General features: G+C 45.5%; 1 protein-coding gene across 11 annotated transcripts in view; it reads left to right on the forward strand.

The window, feature by feature from the left end:
• The first annotated feature begins 16,080 nt into the window (after positions 1 to 16,080).
• CLASP2 (cytoplasmic linker associated protein 2) overlaps positions 16,081 to 16,565 on the forward strand; it is a 123,138-nt gene continuing 122,653 nt past the window's right edge. For all 11 annotated transcript variants that reach the window (XM_065665408.1, XM_065665414.1, XM_065665410.1 and 8 more), the window contains exon 1: positions 16,081 to 16,427. In XM_065665408.1, coding sequence (XP_065521480.1) covers positions 16,233 to 16,427 — 195 coding nt within the window. In that variant the 5' untranslated portion in view covers positions 16,081 to 16,232. The remainder of the gene's footprint in view (positions 16,428 to 16,565) is intronic.

Genomic DNA, 16,565 nt, shown 5'->3' on the forward strand with positions numbered 1-16,565 from the left:
AGTTGCCTTTCAACCTACAAGCTAAATAAGGATAGTGACTGTCTGATATTTGCTTGAGGAGAGGGTGCTGCCAGAATGGTCTAGAATAAGAAGGGCATCACATGCATAGCTAGTGGCACAGAGAAGAACCTTGTAGATGAACTAAATTGTAAGCAGGTGCTGAAGTGAGAAGGTTAAAGAGAAGATAGAGGTGAAGTAACATGAACTTAGATGAGATGCTAGAGAGAGAGAGAATACACAAGGCCTGGAAGTTGTTGACCCAGGTAACTAATTTTACCTGCTGCATTGTAGATGGACTAGGGCAGAGCAAACAAGGAATCGAGCCAGCATTTTCCATAAATGGTTTCAGGAATAGTAACTATTAGGCCAATTAGAATGTGGTTGAGAATTTTCCTCAAGTCTCAGCAGGCTTCAGAAATATGCCATGTTACATTATCACATAATGATAGTGCTGTTGCTTGTTACTCAAACACGCCACATAAACAGGAATGAACAGCCCTCACTGTCCCACATCATGGTTTGTACTAGTGGGTCTTCATAGTAAGCACTTGAAGTGTTGCTGAAGTATTTTCATATGTCCTGTTAAAAATCTGTGGTAAAATTATGTTCCACTCAAAAGGATTTATAAGATTTCTTTTAAATGTTCTTTTTACTGTTTATACTGTTCCTATTGCTGCGAAGATTCATAAAGCAGAACTTCTGGAAGACAGCAGCAACTTTCAGGTCAGTAAGAAATAGCTGAGAGGCTATTAAAACATGTTTCCCAAAAGCTGAAGTTCAGGATTAGTGTAAGAAGTATAATTACAAGCATATAACATGCTTTTTTACAGTGCATTGAACGGGCAGATTGCACAGCTGTTTACTGAATCCAGCCTTACCTATAACATCCGAAGTCATGCATGAGTATTTGACTTTGGGTTTGTCACAGGAACTCGGTAATCAACACATTTTGGTGCAGTTTATGGTATGGTGTTTGAGAAGAGCTTGGAGCCGCCTTCTGCAAGTCTGTTGAAAGAACGAAAAGGTTTGTTCTGCCTTTGTCCAGTGTTGAACCATTGATGCTACTTAGTAAGTCATTAATTCTGTTTTACATACCCTTCAGAATGGAGAACAAAGTACTTGTCGTGTTGTATTAAAAGCAGATGAAAAATCAAACGTCTGCTGCTTATGATAGTGGACCAAATTTTGCCTTACTCTGCACTTGCTCTTGCTGTGAACATCTCCTTGAACTGTCATGGGACTTCAGAAGGCCCGACTGGAGATGGGTAGTGTTCTCATGTTATCACATCTTGAATTACAATTGAAAAGGAGAAAGGATTAATGACCTTGAAACACAAGTGGTTTGCAATATATGCTTCCCCTAACTGTGCTGGGGTTTAACTGCTTCTGATTTTAAAACAAAACAACTGAAACTTACTCATACAATTCTTTATTCATTCCAGAAGAGAGAAGAGTCTTTTTATTTCACAATTCGCTCTTACAAGCTTGGCTAATTAAGCCGCCCCTTAAGATGTGAGAGTCAGAAAGATTTCACTTAAATTCTGTATTGTTAAATAATGCAAATATATCAACAAGCAGAGGTAACAAAACAGATGAAAGCTACCCAAGTAACTCCAAGTGTCATAGTTACTGCAACATGGGGTGTATCTAAAGCAATGGCTTTATTTTACTCACTTTAAGACATTGCTTTCTTTATTTAAAGCATTGTATTTCACACTTGATAAATAATTTTGTCCGAATACATCAATCCTTTTTGAACCAAAGAACAGAATAGCCTTAAATGAAGCAGAAATTAACATTTGTCATTTGTTGGTATTGTACAATATGTTAAATAAATTTTAGATTGCTTTTGCCTATATATTCAATGCAAGAAGAATCTCTTTTCCTGTTTATTTCATTACAAGACTTGACTAGGAAACTTGCTAGGTTTATTACATTGAAGAGATGAAAGAAATTAAATCTGGTTAATTGCGGAACATCTTTTATAAGTCATCGTTGAGTTAGCATTTATTTCAATAGTATTTCCATTTGGAGTGCTTCTTATCCTGAAATATCTTAGAAAATATTCAAATAGAAGCAATTTTACATAGCTTGAAATAGGTCTGGATGGAAGTAGGGAATTAGGTAGCCAGTCATTATGCAATTGTCATATACAAAGTCATTGCAACTATAGAGACACCACTTCTTGCAGCAGAAAAGCAGCAGGACTGTAAATGAGGTCCAGAAATATGTTCACTTGGTAAATTTCACTGAAAACATTGCTGAAGTTAACTTCTGTCATTCAACACCTTCTTATAACGAGGGAGAGGTTCACGCCACTAACCAGTCCTTTCTATTGACAATGAGCTATTTTACTCTCAGAATTTCAGGTGGAGAAAAGCCTGTAGTAAGTCCGCATTCAAGTATCTAGAACTCCTTCACCGCACAAAGCGGTCAGGGGTTTAGAGAAGACGCTGCTGAATTCTGTCCCTCTTGCATGGCAAAGCAGAGGCAAGCTCGCTGCTCACATGTGGGGCAGGAAGCGTCTGTCCTTGTGCTGGGGCATGTGTTTCTGCTCACATGCCTGTTGCCGTGGCTGCCCAAAAACGCAGTGCAGCTCTTTGCTGCTCACTGGGGTATTTGCCACCTACTCACTAATTCAGCTGAACAATGACACACTGTGCTCTGCCCACTCATAAAGTGAGGGGTTTGGGGCCAAGGTGAATTGAAGCCAGATGTACTGTTAGCGTGCTCATGTGGGCCAGTCTGTATCACTGTCTGTGTGTACTGCCCCTGCACAGGTGGCATCTGTCACATAAAAACCTCTTGCAATCGGGGCAGAATTTGTCATTACATGCTGAACAGAGGAGAGCCACACTGCTGGAGAGGTAATGGGAGATGACAGCAGGGCCCAAGACCTAATTTAGGCCCAAGGCAGATGATAAGTATGTAAGGAGGAAAGCAAGGACCTGATTTAAAAGCTGTAAATTTGAGGTTTCTCATTCTAATGTGGGAACTGAGTAGGTCATTCCCAGGAGCAGAGTCCAGGAAAAACAGCTGGGGTCCTTATTGTCTGGAAACAACCCACTGCAATGCACAACAGTTTGAGACCTTGCAAAACATGGGAAGATCAAATAAAGACGGAAGAGCCTGAGCTCAGGATTGTGCCATGGTCCATTCATGGAGCGGCTGATGACCTTTCCCAGTTGAAAACATCTCCTTTATGCACGTACTGCTGGGCTCTCAGAAGGTCACCTTTAATAGTGACATAGGGAACCTGCTGCTGGCAGCAGTGAGGATCCTCGTGTCCTGCTGTTGAACTTGTCCATGATAGGAGGGTTTTATCTTGCGAACATAAGGAATCAGAACCAAGTCTCTGCTACATAATGTAACAGGCGCCATTAGAGGCAGCTCTTCTGCAAAGTTTGGTCTGACCACAAACATTTGGGGATAAAGAGATGGCCACAGGATTTGCTGGCAACTCTGCCAGAGGATTCCTCCTCAAAATGCTTGCTTTGCAATGTTCAAAGGAGAAACGACAGACAAACATGCACCAGCGCAGGCTGCAAAAGCAAGATGCAAAAAGTGTGGTTTAATCTTCTACTTCATCGTTCTCCTGCTGTATATGAGCAAGCGTGGTGTGAGCAGGCAGCAAACCCAGCATCAGCAGCGTGCTTCTGCACAGTAAAGGGAAGGAGAGGATGGTTTGATCAAGAGCATTTTTAAAATACATGCCTTCTTCTAATGATTTTTATTCTTTCCACCAAAGGAGATAACTGTGGAGCAAGTTGTTTCTCATTGTGGTAGGATATCTTTAGGACATCACAGGTCTGACTCAGACATTAAAGGGAAGAGTTTGGGAGACACTGGGCCAACCAGTTTGTGTTACGAGGCTGCACTTCAGCCAACACCTCTGCAAAAGCTATACAAATCGGGGCAGATTTCAGTGCCACTGTTTGTCAAACATGATTCATCCTGGCATGAAGTATCTGGACATGGCTTGACTAATGCCAGTGCCTAAAATGCTACTGTAAGGAACTTTGCATAGAAATTAAGTTCTGCAGGCTCAGGAGATGATCCCTAATGCCTGCTTCATGAATCCTCAGTTTGCTCTGCTTGCCATTCCCTCTGAAGTTCCAGGAAGTTCTCATTGCCATGTACACAGGTTGAGATTTTTGTAATGAGTCACTGTTAGGGGAAAAGAAATCCCTTTTCTTGACTGATGCTTTCTTCTGTGGGATCAAACATTCAGCTGGTTTGTATACACAACTCTTCCATTCACACTGACTGCTATGAACTGTCATGTCATGTTCCTTTTAAACCAGCATGCCCAGCAACCTAACATTGTTTCCTTTCAGAGATGTTGACATATGCAAATCAGATGTTTCAAAGAACATGAGGTAGTATATTCCTGCTTCAACTATTATGTTTAAATAAACACTTAATTACTATCCATTCTCCATGCAAGCATGGACAGGCTGATCTCAGCGGTCACTTTTGCAATCGGCTGTCCCTGATGACACACTAGTCAGTAGGAGTGTGACAGTGACTAGGCATAACTGACATTAAAGTGTCCTTGGAATCACGAACAGCAAGTGTGTTTCACAGAGTAAGAAGCAAAGACTGACCACTGCTTTACAGGCAGAATCCTTTGTGCTTCTGTAACACTAGATGTGCATGTGTCTATCCACTTCCACGCTTGTGGTTTTGTGAATCCCTTCTGTACCCCTGTGTCTACCCTTGTTTCTATATCTGCTTCCTCCACTCTTCGCAGGGCTGAAGAACCCTGTGCTTGGGATTGCTTGGCTGGACCTGAGTAACCCAAGCAGCTCAATGCATTTTCCCATGACATGTTTTGTTCCTCCTCATGACTGTCATTGTTCCATGTTCATCTCAGCAGTATTACCTGCTTGGCAGGGCAGTTTATCAGTGATTAATGAGATACCTATTTTCAAGGATGAAGCAGCTAAAGAAGTTTTTCTTTACTATTTAGATGACACAGTATGATTTTTTACTCAATGTACCTAGTGTTTATATGGGAATTACTGAAGTCTTTTATTGGCCATAAATGTGCAGTGATTCAATGGGAGACATCTCTGTATAAAACTCATGTAAGATTAAATACATGCACATCAAAATACGTGCCTGAAACACAGCTCAGTGAGAGATGAGGAGTTTCGCTTGTGATGTATTCTTTGTTAAGACTGAAGATAAAGATGAAAACTTTAGGCTCACCAGAATTCTCTTTCAGAAGTGCTATAGTTGTACCCAGTCATTTGCACTCTTGGGCCATGATGTGCTGACACCGTATCTCATCAGTGACAAGCAGAAAGTTGGCTCAAACTCATTTCCCCTCCTGTTTCCCCTTACACTGGCACAAAATAATGAACCATGTTTGAAAATGGCATATTAGCGATGCATGGTTATATGCAGGGAAAGAGAGGAATTAAGCATGGTGACTCTAGGAAATGGGATGGGAAAGCTGTAAAGAATGGAGGCCTGTGGCTGAGGTGATGGATACTTGTGAAGAAGCACCAAGTTCAGTGCATGCAAGGGTCTGTGCATAGATTTAGGATCACTTTGTAAATTAAATTAGAGAATAACTGAAGCAATTATCTATTATTAGGCCTATCCTGGATATGCTAGAGAAGTTATCTGCCAGAAGCAGCCTCATGCCAGACCCAGGAGAAGAACCACGAGGTTCTGGTTTGGTAGATTCATTCATGCTGTGGCCATTAGCTGTCCCTGTCTTTCCCCTTTCACGTCTCCCCACATTCCCAAGAACACCCGTACCAGAAGAGGTCTCCCCAACAAATGAAGCAGTTACTGGGCTGGTAGTATTAACTGCAGATCTGTCCATGCATGAAAGGAGCCTGAGGTGTGGCCGAGATGTTTCCTAGTGCTTGTCATGCTCTGTGCTGAAAAGTCCAATGGGAAACAGCAATTACGGTGTGAGGTAGGGCAGCTCTTAGGGTAGCTGGAGTTTTCCCAGGGACTTAACTGGCCTGTGGCAACTTCAGAATGGAGACAGATAGATAAGTAAGGATTTTTTGTGTTAGCTTTCTCCTCTGCCCTGCACCTGAAAGGAGCTGAGCTGTCTGACACTGTCCCAATTTTGTGGTGGTATCAGTGCTGCAGAGGAAGGACACAGCTGCATGAATTACCCTACAAGCCAATACAAAACTGCTGTCTGAAGCAGCATGTGGTTGTAAAGAGCTAACGGTTGAACATAGGTGGAAGTGTCCAGGTCACTCATGTACAGCACAGTGCAGAGATCCCTCCTGGAGCCTCGCCAGAGCTACTTCTCAGAGTAGAAGCCTTTGTAAGTGAGCAGCCCGAGCCAGAGGGTACAACCCACAACAGTTGCTGTCCAGGACAAAATGCACTTCTCCCTTCTAAACACTCACTGCTAGAGGGGAATAAAAAACCTTCTAAAAACAATCGCCATGTAAATCACATTTCCAGCCTCACCCTTCAGCACTGCCTAAATGAACAGGGGGTACTGACAGTAGTGATAGGGAGCTCATTTTTAATAGCCACAAGATAAAGCTGAAAGAAATAATATTCATGGCATGCTTTTGACTTATTTCCTGAGAGGAGCAATCTACTACCAACTGCAACTGCCACGCTGACAAAGTCCATCTTTCACTGTCTTTACCGCGCAAAGCTGTAGTGTATTAATTTAATATCGGATTTTCTCCTTGTTGCAGGATCAGCTCTCTGCTTTATTACCACTGACACATGAAATAAAACACAGAGACCAGAACACATCTGACTTCAAGTCAGATTTTATTCTCCCACTGTCAGAGTGGGAATAAAACAGGGCTCATAAAACGAACTGCTAATTAGTGGTTATGGAAAGAAAGTCAATCTGCAATGAAACTCTTAATGGTGGTACATTAAATACAAGTGAGTAGTGGCAGCTAAACTCAATTAATGCTGGAAATGCTTAAAATGTCAGTAACAGTTCTCTACCAAAGTGTATGCTGAGAAGATCCCTCTCCAAATGAAACTAACTGCTGCACAGCCCTTCAGGCCAAACACCTGCTGATATCCATGTGCTTATAGAAAGAGATCACAGACACATCTTAAACCTGACAACTACTGCGTGGATTCAAGCAGTGGCCACATAGCCTTTGCTCATGTCTGCGAGATACAGTGTGCATCTTTTGATGGAAAGACACTGGATTAAATACTCACATGGACTGATGGACACAATTATAGTTCAGGAAAACTCTTTGTGATAATTGTATTCTTGGATTTTCATGTAATGATCCTTCTTAGCATGGAAGAGAGGAGGTCTGAGCTGGTTTGTTGGAGCCGGAGTCTGCCTTGCACCTACAGTGAAAGCAGTTTTGGTGGTTGACCAGCACAGCCACAGCAGCTGTACCCGTTTTCACATTGCCTTTCACCTGCAGCCGCAGGCCTTCCTCCAGCCATGCCCCCTGGACACAAAGCACTGCCCAGCACCACTCTGGAGCTGACTGGGACAGACTCTGGCTACAGCTTGCCCTTAGTCAGAGCAGCAAAAGTATTTGGTGTTGAATAACACTCCTTGAACAAAATGGTCACATAACTCCATAAATACCACGCTTCTGACATGGTGCCTGAGAGGGAGCTTTTAGTTTGCACAAATACACATCTTTAAGCACAAAAGGTTGCATAAGTACGCACTGAATCACAGAATATGTGTGTATCCTACAGTGTGTCCCTGTGTATGGACATCCCTGTAGCGGCCTGGGAGCAGAGTCTGCAGTGTGAGGTTGGGAGAACACTACGTTCTTACTCTCTGCTGAAGGATGTCTGTTTTTTTGTCCAAAAATACACATAACTGGATGCTGATTTTGAAAATGTCCTCATGCCCCAGGATTGCATTGATAAATGTGAGGAATTGCAGCCATTGCCAAGATGTGCTTCCTTCCTATTTTGGGGCATACTTCAGAGGTCCATACTTCAGCAACATTCCCTGCACTCAGGAGAAGCTGTGCTTAGGTAGGACTGACACTATGCCTCATCCCAACAGGATTTCCTGGATTTCTGAATCTCGACCTGAGTCTACAGCTGAAGTTTTGGACCTGGTCCTTAGACTTACAATGGTGCACAGCAAAACCACAGACATGAATGAGAGCTGTGGGTGGAAGATCAAACTGTTGAAATTGTAGATGTTGTCAGGCAGGTCCATCTCAGTTCTGCAGTTCAGATGGACTGGTTTTACTGCTCTTACTCCTCCTTCGCTACGTAGCTTTGTGACAGAAGTGGGTTACAAGATCTACATCCAGTACCAGTATTCTCTCCCCTTGTTATTTCCCTTATCATTATTATCATTGGTGGCAGCAGCAGTGGTTTGTGTTATACCTTAGTTACTGGACTGCTCTTATCTCAACCCGTGGGACTCACACTCTTTCCATTCTCCACCCCATCCCTCATGGGAGCAGGGTGGGGGAAGAAGGGGAAGAGTTGAGTGAGCGGCTGCATGGTTCTGAGTTACCGGCTGGGCTTAAACCATGACAGGTGGGTACTGGGGACAGCTCAGACACCATCACAGAGACTGTGAGGGGACACACCTCACTGTGAGCACCAACACTTCCACACTTACCTCTGGGTATTCTGGAAAGCCCATAGCATGGGATATGTCTGTGTGCAGAAACACCCGGATGTAGCAATGTTTATTCCAATAGGAAATGACTTCTAAATAGGCTGGTTATTGTCTTTACATGCTGGCAGTGATGACAAGAATGTTTCTGCTGTGAGTCATGCAGTATCAAAAATAAAAAGAGGGGGACTCATGCTTGAGGCATCACAGATACTGTTGGTTACTCAAAGCAGATTAAAGACTTCATTTCTGCTGCCACAAAGCTGCATGGTGCTACTTGAGATTTTATAGAAAATAAGTTATATTTCATTGTTGCCTGTATAATGACATATTTCTCTTCATCTGTCTATAGTGAAATAGTTCCCCAGACTCTTCCCCCCGTGAGTGCTCTCAGTGGGAAGACAGAGGCTCCAAATTCATAACACTGCTCTAAGGAATGTTGGCTGGACCCATAATAGCAGTGTTTGGTCAGAGCTGGTGGTAGCTGTGGTGGGTACAGTCTGCTTTGTGCTGCACCTTCAGCACCAGCAACCCCAGTAGAGGTTCTGAACTATTCTAGACAAGGACAGTACTTCCTTTACAGGGTGAAAACTAAACCCATCTGTGACTTGGTGGTTTTGTAGAACATAGATGAACACTTTTTTCATGTGCATACCCATTTAGAGAAATTCCTCCCAAATACCAATACCAGTTGGTATTTGCATCCAAACCAGTGGGCTTCTCTGTGAAAAGGGTGGGCAGACAAGAAAAAATTACGACTTGTGTTAACGGCAGGCTTGGCTGCTTTCTGTCGGTAACAGAGACGGTAGGTGGAGTTTCCCTGCCTTTGGACTGGAACACTTCCCAAGATGTTCCAGGGCAGTTTTACCACGAGAGGGAGCTCTCAAACAGCCAAACAAGTCCAAGTTTTTTTCAGCCTACAGAGGAAAAGCATGTCAAAATAAGGCGACAGCTAAAAAACTCAGCTTAATCCCAAAATGTAAATACATCCAATTCTTTATGAAAAAAGAGTTTTAAGCTATATGTCTGTAACTTTAGGTATGCATTCGACTATAAGTATGTAAGGAAAACTTTATTCTTCTCCTGAGGAAGAACCTTGCAGCTGCTTCTTCTAGGAAAAAACCTTCCTGGTGATGCAGGAGTTACTCCAGTGGTAAAGCACTGCCGGGTCTGGTCCTGTGTACAGCAGAGCTTGCATTACAGGAAAAAGCAAGCTAAAGAAGGCACCAACAGATCACATCACACACGTTTTCCCCTTTCCCTTCTAATTCCCAAGCAAACGAGCTGTGGGCTGCTCTATGTAAGTGTGGGCAGTGCCTGCACTACTATGGGATGGGTATCAGCACCACCTGGTTTGAGGAGTTGTTTCTGTGCCATGTGAAGGACACCCTCCTACAGGGTTTTCACATTCCCAGTGCATTCCCTGCCTCGTAAGATTCTTGCAGATAACGAAAATGCCATGGCTTGTTTTGCAGGAACAGAGATTTTGCCAGTCCAAGGGGAAAGTTCACCAGCCACATGTCAGTGTGCTCACCAGTTTGTATCTTTCAGGTCAGATGAATCAGATATTTCGAATCCTTTTTCTGCAGTAATGTCCTGGGTTCAGCAGTAGCAGTTATTTTTCTCCTTCTCAGTAGCTAGTGCAGTGCTGTGTTTTGATTTTTGGCCTGGGAGCAGTGTTGATAATGCTGATGTTTTCAGTTGCTGCTCAAATGTTTGGTCTGGCCAAGGACTTTCTGAGCCTCATGCTCTGCCAGGGAGGAGGGGAAGCTGGGAGGAAGCAGAGACAGGACACCTGACCCAAGCTAGCCAAAGAGGCATTCCATACCACAGCACGTCATGCCCAGGATGTAACAGAGAGTTACCCGGAAGGGCTGGAGGACTGAAGGTTGAACGAGGGATCGGTTGGTGCTTGGCTGGGGGGAGTGGGGCGAGTTACTGGTTGGCTGGTGTTGAGGTGTTGTATTCTTTCCTCTTATTTCCTTTATCATTATTATTATTGGTGGTAGCAGCAGTGGTTTGTGTTATACCTTAGTTACTAAACTATTCTTATCTCAACCCGTGGGAGTTGCATTCTTTTCGATTCTCCTCTCCGTCCCTCTGGGAGCAGGGGGAGGGCAAGAAGGGGGGGGAATGAGTGAACGAGCTTTGTGGTTTGGGTTTAAACCACGACAAACAAACAGCGTGACAATACAAAGGTAATAGCATTGATATCAAAACACCTCTCATAGGTATTTTAACTAAAAGTTTAATCGATTTCCTATGTTTAACAACTTAGAAAATTTTGTACTGATGGACTGCTGTGTTGAGCTGTTGCATCCCAATTTTTTCCAGCATGACACAAAATCATTACAGAGCAACATTCTGCAAAGGTTTTACATGGAACTCTGACATACCATACTGTACCACGGACATTTAAAGATATGAAAGCATAATTAATCAAGGTCTAGCAAACCAACCTGCTGCACAAACCATGCTGATCACTCACCTAACAAACCACAGCTAAATACTTATAGCACTGGAGAGAGAGAAATATCTCTGCCACAAAAATGGCACAAAGGATACCACGTTAGGTAGCAGTGCTTTGAGTGATTACAGCAAACAGGATAGACTAGTGATAGAAGGGAAGAGGCCACTTACACATTAATTCTATTTTCTTGACCTGTTATTACTGTTTTTTCATTACCCATAGTTTTTAATTTGTTCTTCCTTCTTTGTGTCACATGTATCAAGAAAATTAGCAAATGAATCATAAAAGGTTTATCAGGATGAATTATTTAATTGCAGTATCTACATGTTAAAACACATTTGACAGTAAGGGACAAATTAACACCCTAGAGTAAGCTGGTAATGGGGCTCCAGCCTAATCCACCTTCAAATTGACTATGTACAAGAAAAATACCAGGCTACTGATTTCAACCTCTGGTTTATAAATAAGTACATGAAAGTGATCCAGATTAAATGTGTAATTTCAACAACAACCACGGCACAAGCCAAACTGTAGCAGAGTTCACTGAATGCATTTGTAATAGTTACATTGAGTTTCATCTCTAAGGCCTTGTGAGAAAAAAGGGCAATACTTCAGCTAGCTTGGTACACACATTTCAACACGATTATTGGAACATTCCATTGTGAATTCAGGAAATATGTATTATTTCACTCATCTGCTATTAATTGTCACAGAGGGAGGTTTTAAAATGATTTTTAAAAGTTATCAAGTGATAAATTCAGCTTGAAAATATACACCTCATCCTTCTATAGTGAATGTTAGGAAAGATGTAAAATAGATACCTGTGCAGCACACACAACAAAAATGCCACATTGCTGCTTAAACTAGCCCAACATGACAGTATTTCACCTCCTGACAGCATTGAGAAAAGCCTCAATGTACTGATGACCAACCTGCACACACACAAAAGCCAATGGTTACTGCAGAGCACATTAAGAGGAGGTGGTATATGACTGAAGGACACCACCTCCAAGATGCAGCCTGACCATTTCCCTCAAGCCTCCTGGGTGGAACACGATGCAAAGCACCATCCGGGCTGCTGAGGAATCCAACAGGAATGCAAGCACAACTTTCTCACAGATTTCTTGTGTCAGCTTAGGCTACAGCAATTTATGGGAACTTTCCAAGTGACTCATGTTTAAATTCACTCTATTTTTATTATTATGGTGTGCACTTGCTACTTGTAATAAAAAGACGCTCTCATCAGAGGCGATTTAAGGGATTTTTATGGTCCTTTCAGTGACAGGATTACATCTTTTGTGCAGGAAGGGTTTTTCAGAAGGGGAAGTCTGTCTGTGGAAGTGACTTTTCTGCTGGAATGACTGACAGGTCTGCTAAAGATCCATAAGTAGGTTGCACCAGGTCTTGGCCTGTAAAAGCGACTACTAGGAAAGGACAGAAGGTAGAAACAGAGCCTCAAACACAGCCCAAGGAAGGACAAGCACAGCTCTCTCCCTCCCCAGCCTTTTTTTCTGTAGGATTCTAGCCTTTTTCAGAACCGGATGTTACCTGTAATTGTGCAGCACCCTTGCATGGGATGGGGGTGTAGAAACAGGTTTGGTGTGCAGTTCAGGTCGGAAAAGTGCCTCACTGGATTAGTGCTGTGTACCTCAGCTCCTGCTGTAACTCCTCTGGTTGCTAACAAGCAAATCATATCAAAAAGACCAAAGAAAATCTTCATTCTGCATTCAGTTACAGGGCTTAATTGCTCTACAAAATACTACACGTTGTACAAATACACAAGACTAGTGGATTTACACTCATATGCTTGCATATCAGAAAGAAGATTGCATTCCAAAGGAAGAAATCTCCTTAACTGAGAATAAGAGGCTTTAAAAGATCTTTGAACAAAAATGCCTTCTCTCTGGAGCCTAGCCCACATCCCAAGGTACAGAGTCCATCAGGACTTGGTGAGAACATCTAACTGCAAACCCTGATCTTGGTCCAAGTTGGGGGCTGCTCTAGACCCAACATTACAGCACTACTCCTGCCCTCCTAGAAGAAACAAGCATCCAGCAGCTTTATTTGCCAAATCAAAACGCTATTTGTTTGCAGAGGAAAGCAAACATCAACCAACATTTACTGATCCCACAAGAAACTTTATTCTTCTCAGTGCTAGGATTTCAGAGGAAAATGCCTTGATCTTATCAGAATACCTCATGCTAAAAAGGGCTACCAGTTTTCCAGTGTTGTATCAGTGTTCACAAAGTGTAAAGGCACTAGTCACCACAGGTGGTAACAGGATGAAATGCAGTAGCTGAAACCTCTGATTTTACAGGGAGACAGTTACTTGCTCATGTGTTTTCTAAGAAAACATGGAAGGAAAAAAAAAGCCACATATCCCAGCACGGCTTTTTGCCCTCCACATAGCTTTGTGTTGCCGTCTCTGGATTGACAAAATAGTTTCAGCATTTCAGGTGTGTCTTACTATACTTTCTCCTTCTCCTCAGCTTCAACACTAGTCACAGCAATTAGCTTACCTCATCAGTGTATGCATCTTTGAATCAAGAGATTGCCTCTTTGAATCAAGAGAAAAGCCAGTACCACGAGATTAACCCCCTCTTTTTGCATAGGGTTTTCTGTCTGAAGAGACTGACATTAACTTGGATTATAATGAAAGGTCCCTTTTAAATCACTCAGGGTTTTTTGTTTGGTTTGGATTTTGTTTCTCCAGGAAGTTTGGTGGTTTGGAAACCATTTACAGTTCTTGATACTCCAAGAGTCCAGTATCATCTACTCAGTTCTTTTGTATTTAGCCAATCTTATTAGATCAACAGTTACTGTTCAAACTTTCACAGCAAGAAGTTTACTTTCTAAACTTGCACTAAAAAAATGTAACAGTGTAGTTTTACTTTTTTAGCCTAAATTTTTCAATTTCCAGTGGTTTCTCGAGTGCCATTTTCAATAAAATTCCATACCAAGTAAATGACGTTGCACACACAGGACAGGAAGTATTGAGCTCCATCCAAAATGATGGTCCTTTACATGTGCACAGGGAAATCCATTGTGAAAACACGATGAGGAGTTATCTTTTTGTAAAATTACAACGAGCTTGAAGTACCATACATACATTCCTGCTTTAAACCATAATAATCTTTTAATAGCCATCTTTTAAACCATCTTCATTATTGTAATGCCTAGGGACCAACCAAGCGTGGGATCCTGACTTTGCCACATCACACCAAAATCAACAGAAGGCTGCTTGTGGCCCTGTTTTCTGCTATGCCTGTGGATGGAGAGCTCTTCTTCTGCCAGATAAACCCCTTGACCCGGCCCTCTGCAAAGTCACACAGATAGCGGCACACAGAACAGAACGGAAATGCAGAATTCCTGAAAATGGGATTTGAGAGAAGCAGGACCCCTGTGTAGCACTGGTTTGGTTTGGTTTACACTGCTGTGAAGCTACAGTTTGCAGGCATGGTTCCTCAGTCAGTTTATACCTGTAAAGCCGTTTATACCTGTATATCCATATAGTTTATACCTGTATATCCATTCCTGCAACCAAACGGGAGTTCCTCACTTTGCTGCAGACTCACCCTTCCCCAGTGTCAGGACTAATGAGGGAAGAAACAGGCAGATTATGCTGACTTGGAACTAAGTTAAGCTTTCATGACATAAGGGCTCCCATTGACACGGGTCCCACCAACCCTCCTCTCCCCCATACAGCTGCTTCTGGCTGGCTGATTCCACTTTCCCTGCTCCAAATCTGGCACTTGCTTAACTACAGCAGTTTAGGAATCTGGATTAGCAAACAGCTAATTCTGTTTGGGGAAAATAAAAGTAATGAGAGAAGAATCTCCCTGTTTACATGGGAGTCAAATAAACACCAGCCCTGGTGTCAGAAAGGGAAGGATTGTACACCACGAACCCGTGTCACTGAGGGGCTCATCTACACAAGGTTTCGAACGCTTCCAGGTACGGTGATTGCCCCACTGCCCGGAGCAGCCTGTTCCAATGCCTGACCATCCTCTCTGTGAAGAAACTTTCCCTCATCTCCATCTAACCCCCCCCGGCGCAGCTTGAGGCCGTTCCCTCTTGTACCTCGGCAGAGAACGACCTCACCTCGCTACAGCCTCCCGTCAGCAGCTGTAGGGAGCGATAAGGCCCCCCCTGAGCCTTCTCTTCTCCAGACTGCACCCCCCCGGGCACCCTTCCCACCGCAAGCCCGGGGACAGCACCTTCCTCCTCCCGCCCTGCCCTGTTCCTCAACGCTTCTCCCTCCTCCTCCGCTCCGCCAGCCCTCAAGGCGCCGCTGGCCCAGCGGGGGCGCACTGCGCATGCGCCACCTACTACGGGTCCGATCGAGGTGGGAGGGGTGTAGGGAGGAAAGGAGGCGGGGCCAGGCGGAAAAGGGGCGGGGCCTCTGTGTGCCACGCCCTGAGTCTCTGGCGCCGACGGGGGCGGCTCGGGGTTGGGGTGCAGCTTGCCCGGGACGGCGGCGGTGCTGCGGGGGCACGGGTCCGGCGCTGCCCGCGGTGCGCGCTGACGGGGCAGCGGCGCGGAGCCGGGAGCCGCCGCGGCGAAGTTTGGAAGCTGCCCCGCGGGCGAGTAGGGGGAGGAGGGGCCGCGGACCTTGGCGTCGGGAGCATGAGCGGTCCGCCCCGGCCTCGCCATTGCTGCTGCGCCCGCGGGAGGACGGCCCGGTGCCCGCGGCCGTGAGGGGGATCGCTCCGCCGCGCCGGCGGCTGCTCCTGTGGGGACCCCGCGGCTGCCCGCCCTCCGCTGAGGCGTCTGCGAGCCCTCTCCGCCCCGCAGGGCGAGAGCGGACGCTTGCCGTCCATTTCCCGGCTCCCGGGCGGGGGAAGAGGAGAGGCGGCGGCCGGGAGCCCTCCCGGGATCCCCCCTGGGACGCCGCGGAGGCGGCCGGGAAGCCCCTCGCCTGAGGCGGCCGCGCCCACCGCCCCTCACCTCAGCTTCCCCCCGCGGGCCGAGGCCGGCGGGAGCCGCCCGGGCCCCTGGCGGCGGCGCATGGGGGCGGCGGGCGCGGGGCCGGGGCGCAGCGGGCGCGGGGAGGCCCCGTGAGGGCAGCGGCCCTGCCGGCACCGCCGGGCGCGTCCCGTCCCCTCCCCGCCCTGCCCGGGCCCGGCTCCCGGCGCTGACGCCGGGCGGCTCCTCTCGTCTCCGAAGAAACTTTTCCGGTGTCGGGCGAGGATGGATCCGGGCGGTCTGGAGTACTTCTGCGAGCAGGTACAGCAGAAGGACGTGGCCCGCAGGATGCAGGTCGGGCAGGAGCTGCTGGAGTACCTGAGCGACCCGGCGCGCTGCTCCGAGGTGGAGCAGGACCTGCAGCGCTTGGACAAGGTGATCGACGAGCTGACCGCATGGGTCAACTCCAGCAACTTCAAGGTGAGGCTGCGGGGACGCTCGGTGCGGGAGCGACCATGATTCATCATGGCAGGGAGGTGCGGGGCTCCGCGCTGTTTCGTTATCGGATGGGAGCAGGAATAAAACTGCGTTTGTATCGGGTCTTATCCCTGCTCCGAT

Source organism: Lathamus discolor, chromosome 2 (assembly GCF_037157495.1).
Source record: "Lathamus discolor isolate bLatDis1 chromosome 2, bLatDis1.hap1, whole genome shotgun sequence".
NCBI lineage: Eukaryota > Metazoa > Chordata > Aves > Psittaciformes > Psittacidae > Lathamus > Lathamus discolor.